The 19,073-nt window shown below is 41.3% G+C and overlaps 2 protein-coding genes across 3 annotated transcripts in view; both read left to right on the plus strand.

The window, feature by feature from the left end:
• The window catches only part of PTPRR (protein tyrosine phosphatase receptor type R), a 252,290-nt gene extending 237,595 nt beyond the window's left edge, over positions 1-14,695 (plus strand). Inside the window, 2 exon segments of the mRNA XM_037049448.1 lie at positions 13,532-13,607; positions 13,609-14,695. Coding sequence (XP_036905343.1) covers positions 13,532-13,607; positions 13,609-13,659 — 127 coding nt within the window. The 3' untranslated portion in view covers positions 13,660-14,695.
• Positions 14,696-15,343: 648 nt separating this feature from the next.
• PTPRB (protein tyrosine phosphatase receptor type B) overlaps positions 15,344-19,073 on the plus strand; it is a 105,262-nt gene continuing 101,532 nt past the window's right edge. For both annotated transcript variants that reach the window (XM_037049449.1, XM_037049450.1), the window contains exons 1-2: positions 15,344-15,457; positions 16,701-17,096. In XM_037049449.1, coding sequence (XP_036905344.1) covers positions 15,403-15,457; positions 16,701-17,096 — 451 coding nt within the window. In that variant the 5' untranslated portion in view covers positions 15,344-15,402. The remainder of the gene's footprint in view (positions 15,458-16,700; positions 17,097-19,073) is intronic.

Raw genomic sequence — 19,073 nt, forward strand, 5'->3', positions numbered from 1 at the left:
TCGCTTGGAAAATGGAAGTAATAATACCATCTACTTCTTATTTTTGTTGTAAGGATTGAGAGAATCTGCAAAGTGCCTTTGCATAATAAGTGTGCAACCAAGCTTAGCCACAGCTATTATCAACAACCATAGCAAGACACCCGAACACACATCTGTAAACTGGAACTAATAGCCTAGACCCCACAGGGTTGGTTATGACAGCATTAAAATGAGATTACACCAATATGCACTTAGTGGAACACTTAGCCTATGTTTCCCCCTCTCTCTGCCCTCCTCGCTTCCACCTTTCCATACCCCATATGTAACTGCTTCCAAAAATACTTTCTTTTTGTATGTGAGAACGCCAGCCCGATGATCTCTCCCTCTCCTCTTACAATTGTTGCCTTAGTCTCCTGACACCCCCTTGCCTTTCATTCAGAACTGTCCACCCAGGTGGAAGAGAGTATGGTGACTTCACATCAGACTCTGGGAACTGCCTTCACCCAGAAGAGGGGCCCTCGTCAGAGGGTAAGGGACAATATACTCTGTCAGCTTGAGCTGCTCCCAAATGGCCCTGATCCCTCCTGTTCTGTGCTTCTGTAAACAAGGCTCCTGGCACAGGACCCAAACCCCCGCACCGGGATGAGTCTAGTCCACATCCCGGTGCCCTGCTTTCCTGCTGGCTAATGCTGGAGTTCGTGAAGGCCAGAACCCGAACTGACTAAATTGACTCTGGACCGAGTTGGCCTCCAGCACCTGCTCTGACCCTGTTTGGAAAAACATCCTAAAAAACACTGGGCATGGTCTCCTCCGGGTTCTTTGTTTGTTATTGGTTGATTTTTTTTTTTTTTTGCTCTTGTTACTCTTAATCTTGCCTGTTCACCTTCCCATCTCCTACCTCCTGCACCTGCTTCTGGAGCCTAACCTTCACCTTGGTTTCCACTTCCCAGTCACATTACCTTGTCAAGTCTACCAAATTGTCCTCTAGTTTTGAATGGAATCAGAAATACATTTTTGAAAACCATATCACAATGCCTCCCCTATCTGCTCCTTCCTTCCTAAAGCAAATGGTCAAAAATTTAGCCTTGGCCTTCCGTCACCACCAAGGCCTTACCACAAAGCTTGTCCTGTTCCTCCTGATAGGATCTTCAAATCACAGCCAACTTCTCTGCTGATCTGAAGCCCATGGGCCCCCAGTCCCCTAGATGTGAATTACTGCCAGTATGTGCCTCAAATCCATTCTGATTTATTAATCAGGATCCCTTCTATGTGAATTCTTTCTGAGCAGGTGTTATTTACAAAACAGATCCTCTCCTTAAAACTTTCCTTGGGAGGTTTTTCCTTTTCCTTCCTTCCTTCCTTCCCAAGATTAGCATTGATGTTCCTTTTCTTGTTTCTTCCTTCTGTTGTGCACGCCCCTAATTGTTATGAAAAGGAACACAGCAAACCTTCCCCCTTTCCCTCACCCCATCCAACTTCTTGTTCCCCCATCCTTCTTGCCTCTTGCATTCAGCCTTTTCGTATCGTACTTCATTGACCATGTCCTTAATTCATGATGGTTAAGGGAAAGATGTTCATCTTTCTACTCTTGCAGCTTTTCATTCTTCACCAGTTCTTTAAACCTCGTTCCCAACCTAGACTCTGTGGGCATCTGTCCTGGCCTTCAGTTCCCGATCTGTCATCAGACATCACAGAAAGCACTATTCACACTCAGAAGTGTATTTAACTGTGGCCTTTTTACATGGTGTTCAAAACACATGTCTCCTTTAACTTCCAAAGTGAACCCCAATGAGGAAAAAAGGTATTATTTGGCTTTTTTTTAATATAAGGAAAAAAGGATTCAAGACATCAAGTAACTTTCCCAAGGTCATGGTGCTTTAGAAAATGACAGAATGGACTTCTTTGAAAATCAGAACTTCTGATTTCTAACTCAAAGTTATGACTGTTGTAGATAAAGTAAGCAGGCTTTTAGAACATATTTATTGTAAAACCACTTGACAAAGATATATCTCTTTGGTAATGCCTTGCCAATTTTAAAAAGTGCAACAACACCATAATTAAAAATATATTTTTTATTTATTTTTTTAGAGAGAGGGGAAAGGAAAGAGAATGAGAGGGAGGTAAACATGTGCAAGATTGACCTGCCCCCAACTGGGGACCTCATCCACAACCCAGGCATATGCCCCGAATGGGGAATCAAACTGGTGACCTTTCAGTTTGCAGACCATCGCTCAATCCACTGAGCCACACCAGCTAGGGCAACACCATAATTTTTAAAAGAACGTTTGGTATGAATGACGCCTGTTTCACAAATAGCTCAAGAGAGTGATAATATCAGCAGTTGCCTTAAGATTAGAATTTTTTAATTGAGCATCTTTTCATATGGACATATATATGTCTTCTTTCTTTCCTTGCTTCCAGAATTTTATTTATTTATCTACTTATCATTTTTAAATTACAGTTCACACTCAATATTGTATCAGTTTCAGGTGGTTACTAATGGTGGTTAGACATTTATATAACTTACAGAGTGATTCCCCAATAGGTCTAGGTCCTACCCGACACCGTGTATAGTCATTCCAGTATTATTGACTCCGTACATTATGTTGTAATTTACATCCCCATGTTTCTCTTCAGATTGTATAAATCTTTTCCCTAAGAGTATGATTTGAGGTTTATAGGAAATTTGTCTCATCTCAAAATATCAACACATAGAGGAGCCCCAAAATACCTGTATATGGTCAATAACTATAATACTACTATCAAGAAGACCATCTTTTTCTAAGGGAATCATTTGTTTTTAAAGTTTATTGACCCTAGAGATGAGAGCCGAGGGTGACACTGTAAGTCTTCTCAGCTATTAACACTTTAACGTAAACAAAATGATCTCTCCTTCCCAGCACAGTAGCTAGAGAGGATATAACTCCCTGAATTATCAGTACAATCAGAACACAGGTATTGATGAAGGAGAATTGAAGAGATGCCTCCAGAAACTGGGCACACCTGAGGCCCTGCAGTCGAGGAGGCTGGAGACAACTCTTGGTCCCTGGGAAGGGGAGGAGCACAGAGGAAGCAAAAAAGCAAGGGGCACAGAGAGGTAGCAAGGGACACCTCACAAAGAGCGGCTACCTCATTTGTGGGACCCAGTGAAAAATGAAAATGTGGAGACCTTCTCTAAAAAAATAATAACTAAATATTTCTCGATGGGACAGCAGAGCATTAACAGAACAGCAGGGTCTTTCTCAGCACAGGGTATGAGGGCCTAGGTGACTGCCCCAGTCGCAGGCCCGTGAAGCCAGACCCACCCTGGGGTGTTTTCAGGATGAGTGTTTATAGATGGGCCTGGGCCCTGTGTCCTCTGGAATGGACACCTGGGATCTTTGCTCCAAGTGGGGCTCCTGCATCCTATGTTTGTTCGTTCATTCATTCAGACATTTACTGAACACCTACTACTGAATGTGCACCAGGCACCTGCGTGTAGAAAGGTGGACTCCAGCCCTGGCTAGTGTAGCTCAGTGAATTGAGCACAAGCCTGTGAACCAGAGGATCGTGGTTCGATTCCCAGTCAGGGCACATGCCTGGGTTGCAGGCCAGTTCCCTGCAGGCCAACTCCCAGCAGGGGACACACAAAAGGCAACCATACATTGATGTTTCTCTCCCTCTCTCCTTCCCCTCTAAAGATAAATAAATAAATAAAATCTTTAAAAAAAAGAAAGAAAGATGGACTCCAGACTGTTCCTCAAAGCACAGTGTAAGAATTAGCAATCAAACTTGAGAGCCTGCTAAGTGTCAAACACTCATAGGTTCTCATTAAGTTAGAGAAAAAGCTGTATACTGTACAGCTTTTTCACTCTCCACTTTCATGGTAGTATTAATGCATTAAAAGAATCTGAAAAGTCCCCCAAAAACCTGGGAACCCATTTAACTTCCTTCTAAGCACTCTTGAACATTTGACCATGGAAAACTTTCCTGAAGGGCTATCTAAATGCGAGAGGAAAAGTTGTAAAATAATAAATATAAACTGTTCTTTCAGGCGCCTGGTAAAGCATTGAAGACTGGAGATGGCATTAGAATCCGAGTCTGGGTAGGACCGTTAAATAGGGGAAAGGAAAGGGTGGGACTGGCTGACCGGAAGCCTCCTGCGGAATGTAGCAAGGGATACAGAAAACAGAGCGATCTATTGAGAGGTGATATTATATACTCTGCAGTGTGCAAGCCTTTTCCTATCCACCCAGACCCTCTTCAGCAATGGCTTCTGATGCAAGAGACCCAAGGCTGTGTACTGTGCAACTTTTTTTATAGTCTGCCCCCACCACTTAAAGTTGCCTCCTCTGAGAAGCCCAGGGCATGGCTGACAACAGGGAAAGACAAGGTGGTGATTGGGATACCTGACATGGGTCTTCTTCCCTGACTAAGTCAAGAGTTTGAGCATTGAGAAAGAGCAAAATCCTGACTCCCCGCCCCCGCCCCCCTCCCCCCCCCCCGCCCCCCCCCCCACCCGCCCCGCCAAAGTTACAGAGCTGGATTGTTGCTATCCAATATCACAGAGCTGGCAATTTGTATTCAGATCACAAATCTGCATTTTAGCAATAAATTCAAATGGTCTGGTTTACAGATGATTCCGTTATGCTAAATGGATATTTCTAATGTAACAACAATGACAAAGCCATTTGATGGATTCCTCATTCTCTGGCAAGCCATTATTTTTATTGGCTGTAGGGCAACTTCTATTAATAGCTGCTACAGTTCTCACTGCAGATTCATGAGTCTGTGATTCTCCTTTTAATATTATTTTTGAGCATATTTTGAATTAAAATAGGATTTCTTTTTTTCTACAGTAGGAGTTCAAAATCAGTGCACGGCACCCTCAAGTGTTTTATTTAGAAATGCATCGATGGGTCATGCCATGAATTCTCATAACGTTCATTAACTAAGATGAAGTGGGTAGCAGGCAATTGGGCATGAGCACTGGCTAGGGGGACAGGTAAGCAGGCAGCCACTAGAGCATGAGGTGCCAGTGATCACAGGTCCAGATGTCGAAGAGGCTGGCCCTGGCACTGCCCCTGGCTCTGGCCCTAATGTTCTGTGAAAGCACTTGTCTACTCTAGGCCTCTGGGTCTACATTTGTGAAGAGAGAGATGGGACATATCTGTGGTCCCTTAACCTCTTCTGGTATTAGAACCCTCGTGGACTTCAATCTAACAGTTAGATTTTCAAATTCATAATGCAAATTAATTTGCACTCTGTGACTCACAGTCAGGGAGGTAATATACATATGTGTGTTTATTTGGCCAAGACATGATGATGCTGAATTCAAAAACCCCTCCAATAAGGTGCCTTTTTCATTCTGGGATTCAGTGATTGGGAGGTGAGCGACTGACCCTCTAAAGTTTCTTTCAGATGTCGCATTCTTGGAGTCCATGAACCTTTGCTTTTGTAGAGAACAATGGAATGGCAATAACAATCATAACATTTGCCAAACACCTCCTAGGGAAGAGATGGTTTAAAATATCTGGTTTAAGAATATTGTAATAAATCTTTCACCCTACAGGAAGAATCCAAGACCTGAAAAAAAAATAAGTCATGTATCCTGAATCACACAACAAAATTTTACTATTTTTTTAAACAATCTGAACTGAACTTCCAGCTTTGCTCAAATGAGATTGGCTAAATTCTGCATTTTTTGATTCTGAAAAGGCTACTGTTTTCTGGGGTGGGAAACCTAAGTGGGTTAAGCACAAATTTAAGAGAGAGGAAGTTCACACTCTATTCTTGCCTTTGACAGTGACCCTGAACTAGTTGCTCTATAAACCAGGAAAATTGCTTATCTATGATGGTTTCAGTTTAGATTACTTACCGTGAATGTTGGAAGATGAGAAGGATGGTGAACTTTTTCTTTTGTCTGTAAAAAAGAATACCTTCCTCAATCACATTTTTCTGTTTCCATACATACATAAGTCAACGGTTTTTAAAAATTATGGTGAAAAAAAGGACTTACAAAATTAGTACTAAGTTGGACATATTTTATTTAGTCCAAGATTAGGACATATTGTAATAATGGTTTATCACTTAGGAAGCCTTACTCTTTAAATATACTCTTTAAAGTATACTCTTTAAATCTTCTAATCTTAAATATTTCTAAAGTGTTGTGACTATACCACCTCATTAAGAATTCCAGTTGCTTTCACCATATTTAGCTCCTGCTACAGCAGAATCATTTAGGCTCCTGTACACCAGTGTTTCACTATGGGAGATAGTGACAGTAGGTCATTTACGTATTGAGCGAGGGAGGTGCACCTGTCCCTGTAAAAAGGAATAATAATAATCTATACTTATAAAGTAGCCCAGGAAACTGAGAAAATGCTCACATGCACATTGGTATTTCAGGAGAATGACTACAGACCAACACGCGACCCTTACAGGGCATCTAGGCAGGAGAAAAGAACTATATGCCTTTGTGGGTTGACCTCTGGCAAATTTTTTTTCACCGTATTTCTTTGAATCCTACTTGGCACCTCCAGACACTGGAAGAACACTGGAAGCACTTGAAATAGAGTTTTGGAAACGAAACATATAAAATAATATGCAATCCCAAGGCCTCTCTCTTTCTTTTTTTTTTCTTCCCCAGAAACAGGAAACAATCTGTCTAATCCTCCTGTTTAAGAGTCAGTGGTGAAATCTGCAGTTGTCTGTGCACATCCTCACCTTGGGGGCCCTAAACTGGAATGACAGCCAAAGACCTGACTTGTGGCTTCCCAGACAGGATAGAAAAATGCTTCCAGTGTGCGTCATATTATTGTTTAACTGTTTTGATTAATCACAGTTGCTTGATGATTTTGTCTTTTTAAGCTATCATAATTAACTATAATATACACTATTATGTATCCCCCAAATATTTTTGTTTACAAAACGTATTTAAAATCATTTTGAAGCTCAAATTTCCACCTGTTGGTATCATTTTATCAACCTTAGATTTACATTTATCCATATCCCTCTGCATTCCTAGCTGGTCACAGAGATCCCTTAATTAGTGAATTTCAAAGATCGCAGTTGAAGATCAGGAATTGAGCATTTTGGTTTATTTATTTTAAGGACACTTACCACGTTAGAAACTGGTGTGGATTTACTTGACACCACAGTTTCTGAGACAGTAACATGAAGTCCTCTGATAAAATAAATTATGCCAGCTGACTCTCCCAAGCGGTTGCCAGGACAACCTTTTCTGTCTTCTCAGCTAGGAGTAAACTGAGTGTTAACCTGGGTGTTCAGAAAAAAAAAAAAGACAGCTAATTTTCAGGGCAAAAATAAAATGGAATTCAAGATATGCTAATGCATTGAATTGCCATTGAATTGTCACTTGATGGATGTTGGCTTTTATGCCCTACTAATACTTGGGAATATAGCCATTCCAAAGAAAGTGTTTACGTTCAAAATACCCTGTCGGGGCCCTGGCTGGTGTAGCTCAGTGGATTGAGCACAGGCCTGCGAACCAGACGATCTTCCCAATCAGGGCACATGCCTGGGTTGCAGGCCAGTTCCCTGCAGGCCAACTCCCAGCAGGGGACGCACAAAAGGCAATCATACATTGATGTTTCTCTCCCTCTCTCCTTCCCCTCTAAAGATAAGTAAATGGATAAAATCTTTTAAAAAAAAAAAAACCCTGTCGGAACCAGTCGAAACATTCATCTTTCTTTAAGTTCTCTCTGCTCAACAGAGCACCTGTGTGAAGACTCGGGGAAAGCCTTTGTCGGAGGAAACCCGAGTCACAGCTGCGGACCTGAGCCTCGCTTGACTCCTGGCCCCACTCTCGGAGATTTTACCCAGGAGGCACATTAACATCCACACTTTTTGTTCTAAATTTACTGTACCAAACTTTACCAAAGAAATTCCAGATTCAAAAATAATAAAAAGCCAAGGAGCGTTAGGTTCCATTGTTAGCCCAGAAGTGAGTCACCACTGCAGAATTTCTTCTGTCTACTGATTAGACCGGATACGTGCTGGGTGGTGCGGCAGGAAAGGCCGTTGCTCTCTGTATGTGTGAGTTAATAGTCACAAAAGGTCACAATTTTAACATGTTAAAAACCAAATCTCTCTCCTGGGCATCTGGAAGGCATTTTTTGTTGGTTTTTTTTTCCAAAATACCATCCCAGCAGCAAAGGGAAAAAACTACACTTTTTTCCCCTTCTAACCTGAGTTTACCCCCAGCTGACGTGGCTACGTGCTTCCCTGCATGGAGACTAAAATGACACTGATTTTTGCGTTTGTCAAGGCCAATGCAATAGGAGATGTCTCACATTTCTGGAAGGGCAGTCTATCTGAATGCTCTCTGGCCTGGCCAACCACAGGGTTCACCTTCTGTGGCCACAAGGCTGACTCCCCTTTTGCAATGAACAGAATGACTTTCTTTCATGAGGAATGGGCTGTAATTAGGGTGAACAATGAATTTATCATCCAAACCAAACCACTTTTGAGAATGAAATGTAGCCCTACTAATAATGACACCAGGGTAACAGACCGAGCCAGAACTGGCCCAAAGACCAGATGCATGGTCACTGTAAGCATAGGATTAGCTAAGCCTTTCCAGAAAGAGCAAGAAAAAGACTATGCAGCATACATTCAGTACTCACTAAATGACAGCCACTGAGCTTAGCATTTTGTGGATTATCTCATTTAAACCTTGCCAAACATGAAAACTTGCTGTTTCCCAGGCCAGTGGTTTTCAAAGTTGTTTTGTGAGCAGCGGGAAACAAGACAATGGGAAGACAAAATCTCCCACAAAACACCAATATTGAAAACCAATAAAGAGCTGGCATCAGTTGTTTGTCTGAAACACCCAACCTCCTTCCTCCTCCCACCCCTCCCCCCAGCCATGGTCCCGCAGGCACCAGGACAGAATGCTGGGCACCCGGGGTTTCTGTGACAGCCTTTAGCTAGACATTGATATGCTCTGACTCATTTAATCCTCACAATCTGATGAGCTTTATCATTAATGTCATATTGTAAATGAAGGACCCTAGCAGGGAAGGAGTAAATAATTTGTCCAAAACCATAAAGCCAGTAGGGTCAAAAGCAAGAATTCACGCTTGAATCTGTCAGACTCCAAACCCATGATGTCTTTCCACAATATCACTTGCCTCCCCCACAGCTGACTTTTAGGCTGGGTACTCTATAGAAACATGTTTGGGTCTTAGACAATATTGTGTCCTTGGCCAGGTGTGTGCTTAGCTCTCCAAGTCCTTCAGAGACCATAGGCCAGAGCCGTTCAACCAGTTCTGTCTCACTAGATAGCACCAAAGAGTAACAATACCAGTAAAAATCCTAACAATATAGTGTCTTTGTGTGCTCAGCTGTGTGCTAAACATTGTAAATGGATTATCCCATCCGTTTCTTGCAGCAGTGCTGTGAGGAAGGCACTATTGTTTTATCACCTCATCACTTTCAAGATGAGAAAACTGAGCACTGCAGAGATGACACAGTACGGTGAAGCAGCTCCTAAGTGGTAGACACAGGATTTGTTTTGACAACAGTGTGTGGTGTCTTTTGCTTCTTAACATACTTTTGGTCCCTACTGGTAATGAACCTGACACCTTGGCATTCTAACCTTTTCAAACCCATGACCATGCTCACGGCTAACTGGGTTCCCTTGCCCTGTTTTTATGTGATCTTGCTCTTTTTTTTTATAAAGTAACTCCTGCTGAGCAGTAGGTTTTGTAACTTAATATGGTACACCTCCTGGGGAAACAGGTTTGTACCTAAAGGGGAATCTCCAGAGAGGACGACCTTCACCGCAACGTGCTGAGTATCAGCAGTGACCAGGGTCAGCCACACAACGGAGTAATGACGACGCCACTGCTTGGGGCCCCCTCTGCCTTCTCTGCTGAAGCATCATCTTGATCAACATGGAAATCTATTCAAATGTTAACCTTGGTTGAGTTTAAACTACCATTTATTAGAGGTCAAGGATTATTTTAGTGCCAGATCTTTAAAAAGGAGTTGGATGATACCTTTTAAAATATTTTTTAAAAAAACAGCCCTGCTTCCTATCTTTAAGGACGAAGCTCACTACATCAGCAATACAGATCTAGACATCAGCAAATTCATGGAGCCATGTCCAATCTGAAAGATACCTGAGGACCAAGCCAGAACTTTCTTGGAGGATGAATTATTTCAGGGCTCTACTGAGAGTTTCATCACTCATCTAACACTATTCATTTATTCCACAAGTGTGGAATACAGGCACGATACTAGCTTCTTGGATATTTTTTTACTGTGGCTACTCTATAAAAAAGACTATTTGCATACAGGCACGATACTAGCTTCTTGGATATTTTTTTACTGTGGCTACTCTATAAAAAAGACTATTTATCCCATTATGAAGTAAACTCTCCAGGGTAATCTTAAAATACAGAGTATTCTATATAGCAATATATACAATCAGGCAGTTATTAAATATTTTCAAAGATGATAGTGATGAGTTCCTGAATTGAATCAGTCTCCAGTGATTGCACGCTGGGAAGCCCTTTGCCATCTTTCAGCCTGGAGTTTATCTGTGTGTCATGTGATTTGAAAATGGCATGGCCTGTGTAACCTACTTCTTTATAAATGACAAGTAAGAGATGTGCAAAGCTTGCTTGTTGAATATCCGCAATGCTGGGAGTGAAAAATGGAAGGCTAATATACTGGATGATGAAAGTAGGGATGTCATTAAATAACAATATTGCTAAAACCAAAATGTTGAACTTAATAGGAGTAAATAGAAAATCCTGCATTTAGTTTCAGAAATTCAAGAATGTTAACTCCAGGGTAGAAGGCTGTAATTTCCACATTCAGGAAAACCCTGCATACTTATTTATTAACCCAAGCCTTCACTCTATATTCTAAAATGCTTGGGAGTACCAGGCACTAGGTGGACACTGTGGGATCTTACAACCCAATGCACCTGCAAGTGCAAATTAATTGGCCAACAATGTGCAGCTCAAGGGAGAAAATATTTCCACTGACTAGATCTCATTAGGAATAGACACAACACTCCTAAGAAGGTCATAGTTGATAAAATAGCTTATAAAAGAGGGAGACTAGACTGGTGAGTGACAGGGAAACCAGGCTGGATGGAAATATTGAGTAACCACAGGATGTTTAGTCTAGAGAAGAAAAGATTATGGGACTTTGATGGTTGTTTTCTAGCATTTAGAGAGCTATTGTGTGATAAGTGGAGCCTTAAGACTTTTTTGGCATTATTTTAGTTCAACCAATGGGGTGAGAATCAGAGAGGGGCAGATTCATTTTGATGTCTTCAAAAGCTTTCCTGCCAACTGTGGGAAAGGCTGCCTCTGAAGGTGCCTCGCCCCAGGAAGATTCCAGCAGAAACTAGCAGACCGTCTGCCACGTAGGCTGCTCCCTTCTGGAAAGGCTGCGTGGTGTCCGTGATTGGAATGAGTGATCTCTGAGGATCTCATCTATGTTAATTCCTTCATTTTTAGTTTTCAAATTAAGTGAGAAGTAATGTGACTTCTCATATGCCTACCTTCCTTAAGCCTTTGGACCCGCAAGAATTTTCTAGCTTACAACTAGTGGGTTTGTTTCCCCATCTTGCCCACCTTCACTGGCTAAGACAACCTTGACTTAGTTAACAGAATGTCATAGAAAATATACTCCAAATGTTGAAGTACACAGCTGGCCCATCTGGAATGCTTATGAAAATCCATACTGTGTCCTCGTTCATTCACCAGTTGGTCATGTAAATACCAGTGATCACCAGAAGTGACAAGAAGGGAGAAATTTTGCCTTGATTGAGGGAAACAGAAAGAGGAAGTTCCCAAACCAGAGCCCATGAGATGGAACATGCACAAGGCTGATACAATCTGCATCTGGGGGGGTGGGGAGTGCGGCTAACGGTGCCCTGAGCTGTGTAAGCGCCAGGGGAGGGGAGGCACTGCTCAGCTCCTTGGAGCTGCTCTGAAATTTACTGTGGCTCTATTGCTCAAGCTTCTCAGTCAAAGTCAGCACCTTCTGGACACCTGCTATGTTCTTAGGTGTGCCCAGGGTCATCATCCAGCTAAAAGGAATATTTAGCACAGCCTCAGCTGGCCGTATCGGTTGTCAACTTATAACCAAGGAACACTTGCCCAGAAAGTTGCCTTCAGTACAACAAAGTGTACAGTTCTAGGAGAAAAGACTGATAGAATACTTCTGCCAAAGATTGCTGGCACCAGAAACTGTGTATTTACCCCTTTATCTCTTATGAAATATACCATTTAGGCATTGTGTCGATCTGTTTAGTTTAGAAGGGTGAAGTCTTACTATCTGAATACCTTGTAAACTTATATTTGTAGAGGTTAATAAGGAAACATAGGTACAAGCCCAGTTTTAGTAATTACCATTAACCAAAAATCATTTTACAGTGAAGCATATATCTTATTTTTAAGTGGATGATCTAAAAATAATTATTTAGAATGGTAACAACAGGCACCAGGAAGAACTGGATAAAACATAATTTCAAATTAGTTATATGATTGCAGAGATAGGGAGACTTTACAGGACTTTAAATAGTTACTACCAATGACGCTGTTTATGGGATTTAAAGTAGTTACTAACAATGATATTGAGCAGGAAAAATAAGCAGCATTTTGTATCACTACCTGTTAGATTTGCCAAATACAAGAACCATTACTATAAAGAGCAAAATGTGAGATAGCTATTTTGTGTATGAAAGGCTAATGAGAAACGTCATTACTTCTCCCGGAGGCTGCAACTGCCCACTGACCCAATGACAATAGGTTTGCTGAGTAACTGGTGAGCTAACAAAGGGGAAGGCAACAGCCACTCTGCTTTTTCCAACTCACTGAAGGGCCTGCCCGCCATTGTATTTGGACAGCAGCACACCCCACCCAGAGGCTGAGGTGGTTCCCAGGTAACATCCTCAGTGAGACCATTTCATGCTAGTTGTTCTTTGTACTGGTAGAAAGAATAGCATTTCACAGCTGAGTGTTTTTTTTTTTGGTAAACCCACTTTGATCAATTTGAATCCAAGTGCATAAACCATTTTGACGTAAGATGAATGAAAAGGCACCTGAGAAGTAATATTAACACTCCAGATATTCGTTCAGTTCATTCACTGAACTCATTTAACCCTCATAAGAATCCCATGAACTAAGTGCCGTAATTATCCCACTTGTAAAAAGGAGGAAACTGAGGCACGGAGGGTTTTAAAGAACTTGTCTATCATCACACGACTAAGAACTAGGAGAAGAGAGATTTGAACTCACACAGCCAGTCTGGTCCCCAAGTCCAACTACTTAACTAATAAGCTGTACTGCCTGCTCAGGAATGGTGTGTAGGTGAAACTAATCAAGTGCCTAACACGGGGCACTGTGTTAACCTCTTCATGGACATTAGCATACTAAGTTCACCACTTGGGTAAAAGGGGCAACAAAAGAATCCCCAGGTCATGTTCATTGGCGGAAGTCCCTAGCTTGGATGTGCTCACTGTGTTGCTGGCTATGGCAAAAGGTTAGCAGGAAGGAGTCACCACTGTCTTATCTCCTCCTTGCAGAGGCGGAATGGTCCAAACCAGTGAGCAGTATGAATTTGTGCACCATGCTCTGTGTCTGTACGAGAGCAGACTTTCCACGGAAACTGTCCAGTGATGCTCGGAAGATTTACCAGACCATCAGTCTCTAGGGGTGATTAGTCAATTACCCACTTGAGGCTTCTGGAAGGAGCTTCCTGCAGCATAAGGAACAAGAAGCCCTTCAGGCAAGCTGTGGCATGGATTGTGGAAGACAGCAACATATTAAAGGTTGCCAGCCCCTTGTGTACATGAATGCGTTTGTAAGCATCTCCTAAGTTATTTTGAAGGTCCTGTACTGCTGGAGGCATGACAGACTTCTCACACAGCTAAGGGGGATTTTGCCTTGTCTGTATCGATTACCTACCTGCCACACAGAATGTATGTCTGAAACACTCAGTGATACAGGTCATCAGATGATGACTGAAGAGCTGCTGAAGAAATTATTGTGTGTTTAGATGCTTTAATGTTTGCAAAATCTGTCTCGTGAATGGACTGTCAGCTGTTAAACTGTTCCTTTTTAAGTGCTATTATCTTTCTCATATACCAGAATCTTGCCGCTAAAGTTACAAGTGATTGATAAAGAATTTTTAACAAATAAGTACTTGTTTTTGAAAAAAAATCAAAAGCAGTAACTATTTTATATGGAAATGTGTCTTGATAATATTACACATTAAACGTGTATTTATCAGTACCTCCTGTCAATCAATGAACAGAGCACAATGGCTGTCACTGGGTTTGTGTGTATTTACTCTATTGCTGAGCGTAGCTGTGGCTTCTGCTCCAGGACTCTATCCCCTGTATTTCTACCTTGTGAGTCATTTTACCGTAAAAGGGGCACACAACTTTGTAGCAACTCTGATGCATCAAGAATTTTAAATACTTTTCTCTCTGTCACTGAGAAGGAGTTTTTGAGTATGCCGTCTACCTGGAATCTCTTGCCCGATAAAAGGCCATTGCTTTGGGGAATGATGTCACCTGGCACATTTTGAGAGGTTCTTCTGAAAGGGCGCTGCCAAGAATGTCCCGACATTGCTGAAAGGTTCCAATTGTCCAGAAACAAATACAGCTAAAAACAAAAACGACAGTCAGCAAACACTAGATGTTCTGCTCAAATATGAATTTTTAATGCAGCTATGTTGGCTTTGTTTCCTACTGCCAATAAACTACTCTTAATACTAATGATTGAGTAAAGCAGGTTCTTTCTTTTCCTATGTGGAGAGGGGGGCTGTTAGCTCTTGGGGGACGTCTGAAGTAGACAATGTGTTTAGCTGTAGTCATGACGTCTCCCCAGTGGAGATGACCATCTCCAACATAACACTTATTGCCATCACCGGGCAGATAATGATCTCCAAGTGCCATCACCATGTGGTTTTCCTCAATAGACTCCCAGCGTATCATTATAGGAACAGGACATGTTTATGTCCTCAGATCACTTGTCACAGACCCTCCTAAATCCCAGGGTTTGTGTGTATTCGGCAGAATCACACCACCTGACGAGATGTAATGTAGGAACTTTCAATTATCTAAGATTACAATTCTTTTCTTCCCTCTCGAGGTGAAGAAGTGCCAAAGGGATGGATGGTTGGAGAAAACCTGGGAGTTTTATTCTGCTCCTGGAGGCTGGAATTTTTTCTATATAAAAAAAGGGAGGTGATCATAATCCCTCCTTTCTAAGGAAACAGACAAAAGGACACTGGTGTAAAACTTCCCCAAACAATTCAATAGGAGGAAATGCTCGTCACTGACTTTCCCCCCCACCATGAAGGCACATTTCCTTCCCTAGTCTTTGCTTCTCTTATCTGAGAGAATTCTCCCCCCCCCCAAGCGAAGCATGAACAGTTGTTAAGTGGAAAATGGAGGCTGCATTTTACATGGCGATCCTTACCTGCGTGATCTTCGGGAACTCAGGTGAGGGGCCTGCCTCATATCCCCGCGCATTTCTCCAGTAGGTGCCAGAGGAAATTCTGTCCTTCGAAAAGTGCCTGAAAGGAGGCAGAAATGGAGCTGGGTCTGTCCAGGGCAGTTTAGCCGACCAGGGTGAGGAGGGGGAATAAAAGGAGCCAGCTCTGCCCACACTGTTGAAATTTCTTTCCGAAAGAAAACAAAAGGTCCTGCAGATGCCTCAGGCAGCTCCTGAAAAGGCATCTTTACAGCCGAGAGGAAGGAGTCCTAAGGAAAGATTTTGATTATTATGTAACAGTCTGGGGCGTTCTCCATTTTTTCCCCAATGAGGTTATGATGTTGTGTTTCTGTGTATGAGAGTGAAAGAAAGAAGATGTAATAAATGCAATGAAGGGGGATGAAGAAGTATGGTGTGCTTAATTTGGAAGTTGTTATTTGGCAGGAAGGTTGGAGTAGTTTCATGGAGCTGGGTGTCCTGAGTGAAAGCACATTGAAAATGGTTTCTGAGCCCGAGCATGTCACTTTTAAATACTGATGTTTAACCATCGGGTACTTAATTTTCTTACATCAAGAAGTGCTGATATTTTAATCTGTTTGTATTTGAAGAAAAATCGTAGGGATTGTCACAAAATTGAGAAATGCTTCTTTCTAGAACTATAAAAAATTTAGTCTGTGAAAAATTAATACTTACATTGATTATTGGCAGTTAACCATAAGGTGTGCTTAGAAGGGTAAATGCACCCAATTTTTAAATTTTTATTTAAATTCTATTTATATACAAATATTATTGCAGTAATAACTTAAGGATTGCATAAAAGGGTGCCTTTCAAAGTTGGGGATGGAAGTGACAGGGGAAGAATAAAATGGTTGAAAAGGGAACTGAGATTTTCATAATTCCAGCGTGTTTAACTAATTGGACTAACACATCACACCATAATCTTTGGATGGTTTGTGTCTTTTCCAAGCTTCCTTTCATCACTTCTGTGGGGGTGTGTTTTCCTCCCTAAACCGTGTGAAAGTAAAAGAAAGGGAGCTAAGTGTGACATTTTTAAACTTCTACATTGTCAGCCTTGGGATTTTAAATTCCATGTGCTGAATCTGGGAATAGTCACTAGAAATGATAGTAATAGCAAAAGATAAGTAAACCTTTTGTTTTAATTGGCTGATTTGTGGGTAGCTTGTTTCATTTTCTGGTGGCCCCTGTCATTTGTTGTTATACATGGTACTAGATGAGTTTTTCATCCTCCAGAGGGGTTTCAGATTGTCCATGTCCGGAAACAGCAGTGCCTTCTGGAAAATAAGATGGTGTCCATAGGCTTGTGCAATGGCACCAACCAGAACCAGCAGTGGACGTGGACTGAGGATGGGAAACTCCTTCACGTAAAATCTGCGCTCTGCCTGGGCATCTCCAATTCCTCTGGCGGCCCCTCCCGATCAGCCATCTCTGTCCACTGCTCCCAGGCCCCCCGATGGACTTGCCATGAGAAAGAAGGGTACCTTGAGGTGGAACATACCTCTCTCTTTCTCAAGAAACGAGGCAACAAAGCAGTGGTCCAGAAGGAGAAGAAATACTTCCATAGTTGGATGAAAACAGAGGTCAACAAGGAAGGAAAACCAGTCAATGAAAACCTCTGCTTAAAAAAAGGTGAGCTATTCCTTTCAGAATTAACTCTGAAAGTTGTTCTGCTAACTGTCCTGTTTTTTTTCACATTCAAAAGAAGACTATGTGCCCCAACACAATTTCTATGGGAGATACATGAGCTGATGGAAATGGACTATGTGGTACCCACCGACTTGCAAAATTCTATGATCCCGATTAAAATAAGTCCAACTTTTCTCTTTTTGTCTATTTCTCGCTCTTTCTTTCCTTCTTTTCTTGCTTCTTTTATCTTTTAAAGATTTTATTTATTTATTTATTTATTTATAGCAAGAAGGGGAGGGAGGAGGGAGAAAGAGAGGGAGAAAAACATCAATGTCAGAGAGAAACATTGATTGGCTGCCTCATGTACACACCCGTCAGGGACCTAACTCGCAGCCCAGGCAGGTGCCCTGACGGGGAATCGAACTGGCGACCTTTCACTTTGCAGGATGACACCCAACCAACTTAGCCACACTGGTCAGGGATCTCGCTTCTTTTATTAATTCAACAAATATTTCTTGAGTTTCTCTCTTTTGTGCCAGACACTAGGCACTTTTAGTTAAGCACTCTAAGATAGATGAACACAGATCAAAGCATAAACATAACATACATGTGTACTGAAGCAAATGATCAGGAAATTAAACATTTTGCTGATGTAGACACTTCAATTCTCCAATTATGAGAAACTTAGACCATCAAAATGGTGCTTGAGAAGACTGGAAAAATACTAAGCTGTGCTTCTTCAAATCTCTTGCACTAATATTTAGGGGTAGATATCTGTTGGGGGTTACATACTTTTGAAATGGTAAAAACAAATGCGTAGCCATAGAGTTTTCTAGTTTGTTTCCCACTGATGGATATAACCTAGATGACAGATACATGTAAAGACTTATGTACACGGGCACAAACTCCTGCCGCAGCACACACTTTAGTCCTGTGATGAAATGTTTTTATTTGTGGATGCAACTTAATTTTGTGTTTTATCCAATAATTTTATTACTTCTCTTAGAGCTTTGCTCTTAGGAAGTCATGAAAGACAAAATTAATAGAATCATTATTTATTAGGTACAAACAGACCTTACACAGCACTGGAGAAATTATCTAGAAATGAAGATTAGAAGGTTCAATTAGAACCCAAGTTTCTTAACTCCTTGTCCAGGGTGCATTCCACTGTACAGCGTTTCCCAAATGCTTGACCACCAACTGTTGCCCAGGTGACTACACAGGAATCACTGGGGGAGGGGAAGGAATTGCTGCCATCATTTCTTTCCCCTCTACCACCTCCAGGGTTGTGTTTCGAGAAATACAAATTTGGGCACAAGTCTTTATATGTTTAAAAAATTCTCCAGATAATTTTAATCTACAATCTCATTTAGAGATCAGCATATACTGTATCCGTAAATATTTCTATTAGATGTTGATTTTTGACGTTTATATGAGTCTTTCTGCCATGCTAATCTTTTGATGGTTTTCTGACACTCATTCATTTCATAAATTAAATAAGCATTTGTTTAGATGCCAATTAAATGCAGTGAGCTGTTTTATGATAGAAGTTGACTTGGGGATGCAAGTCTCTTAGTCTCTATCTTTATAAAAGTTCTATGAGAGTCATGTAAAAATATAAAAGTCAATCAGAAATTTCAACTTTATCAGAGAATATGCAACATATATCATCAATTTGTGCAATTTTTCCTGTAATTCATATCAAAGGGCCTGTCATAAACCATAGGGGGTCATCGTGAATATTCTCTCTATATGGTAATGCACAAGAAGTGAGATTCATCCCCAACGTTCAATCAAACTTTATTTAGGAGAATATTCTTCCACTGAAACTTTTTAAAAAGTAGATAAAGCTTCAGTAAAGAATTGATAGTTTTTCATAGAAAAGCTATCTCCTTTGACCTTCACATGAAACATGTACGATAAAAGACTTTGCTTCGGAGGTAAAGTGGATAGAATTGCCCATTTACATCTGCCCACTAA

The sequence above is a fragment of the Sturnira hondurensis genome, unplaced genomic scaffold, assembly GCF_014824575.4.
Source record: "Sturnira hondurensis isolate 20B ecotype Veracruz unplaced genomic scaffold, ASM1482457v3 Scaffold0006496, whole genome shotgun sequence".
In the NCBI taxonomy this organism is placed as follows: Eukaryota; Metazoa; Chordata; class Mammalia; order Chiroptera; family Phyllostomidae; genus Sturnira; species Sturnira hondurensis.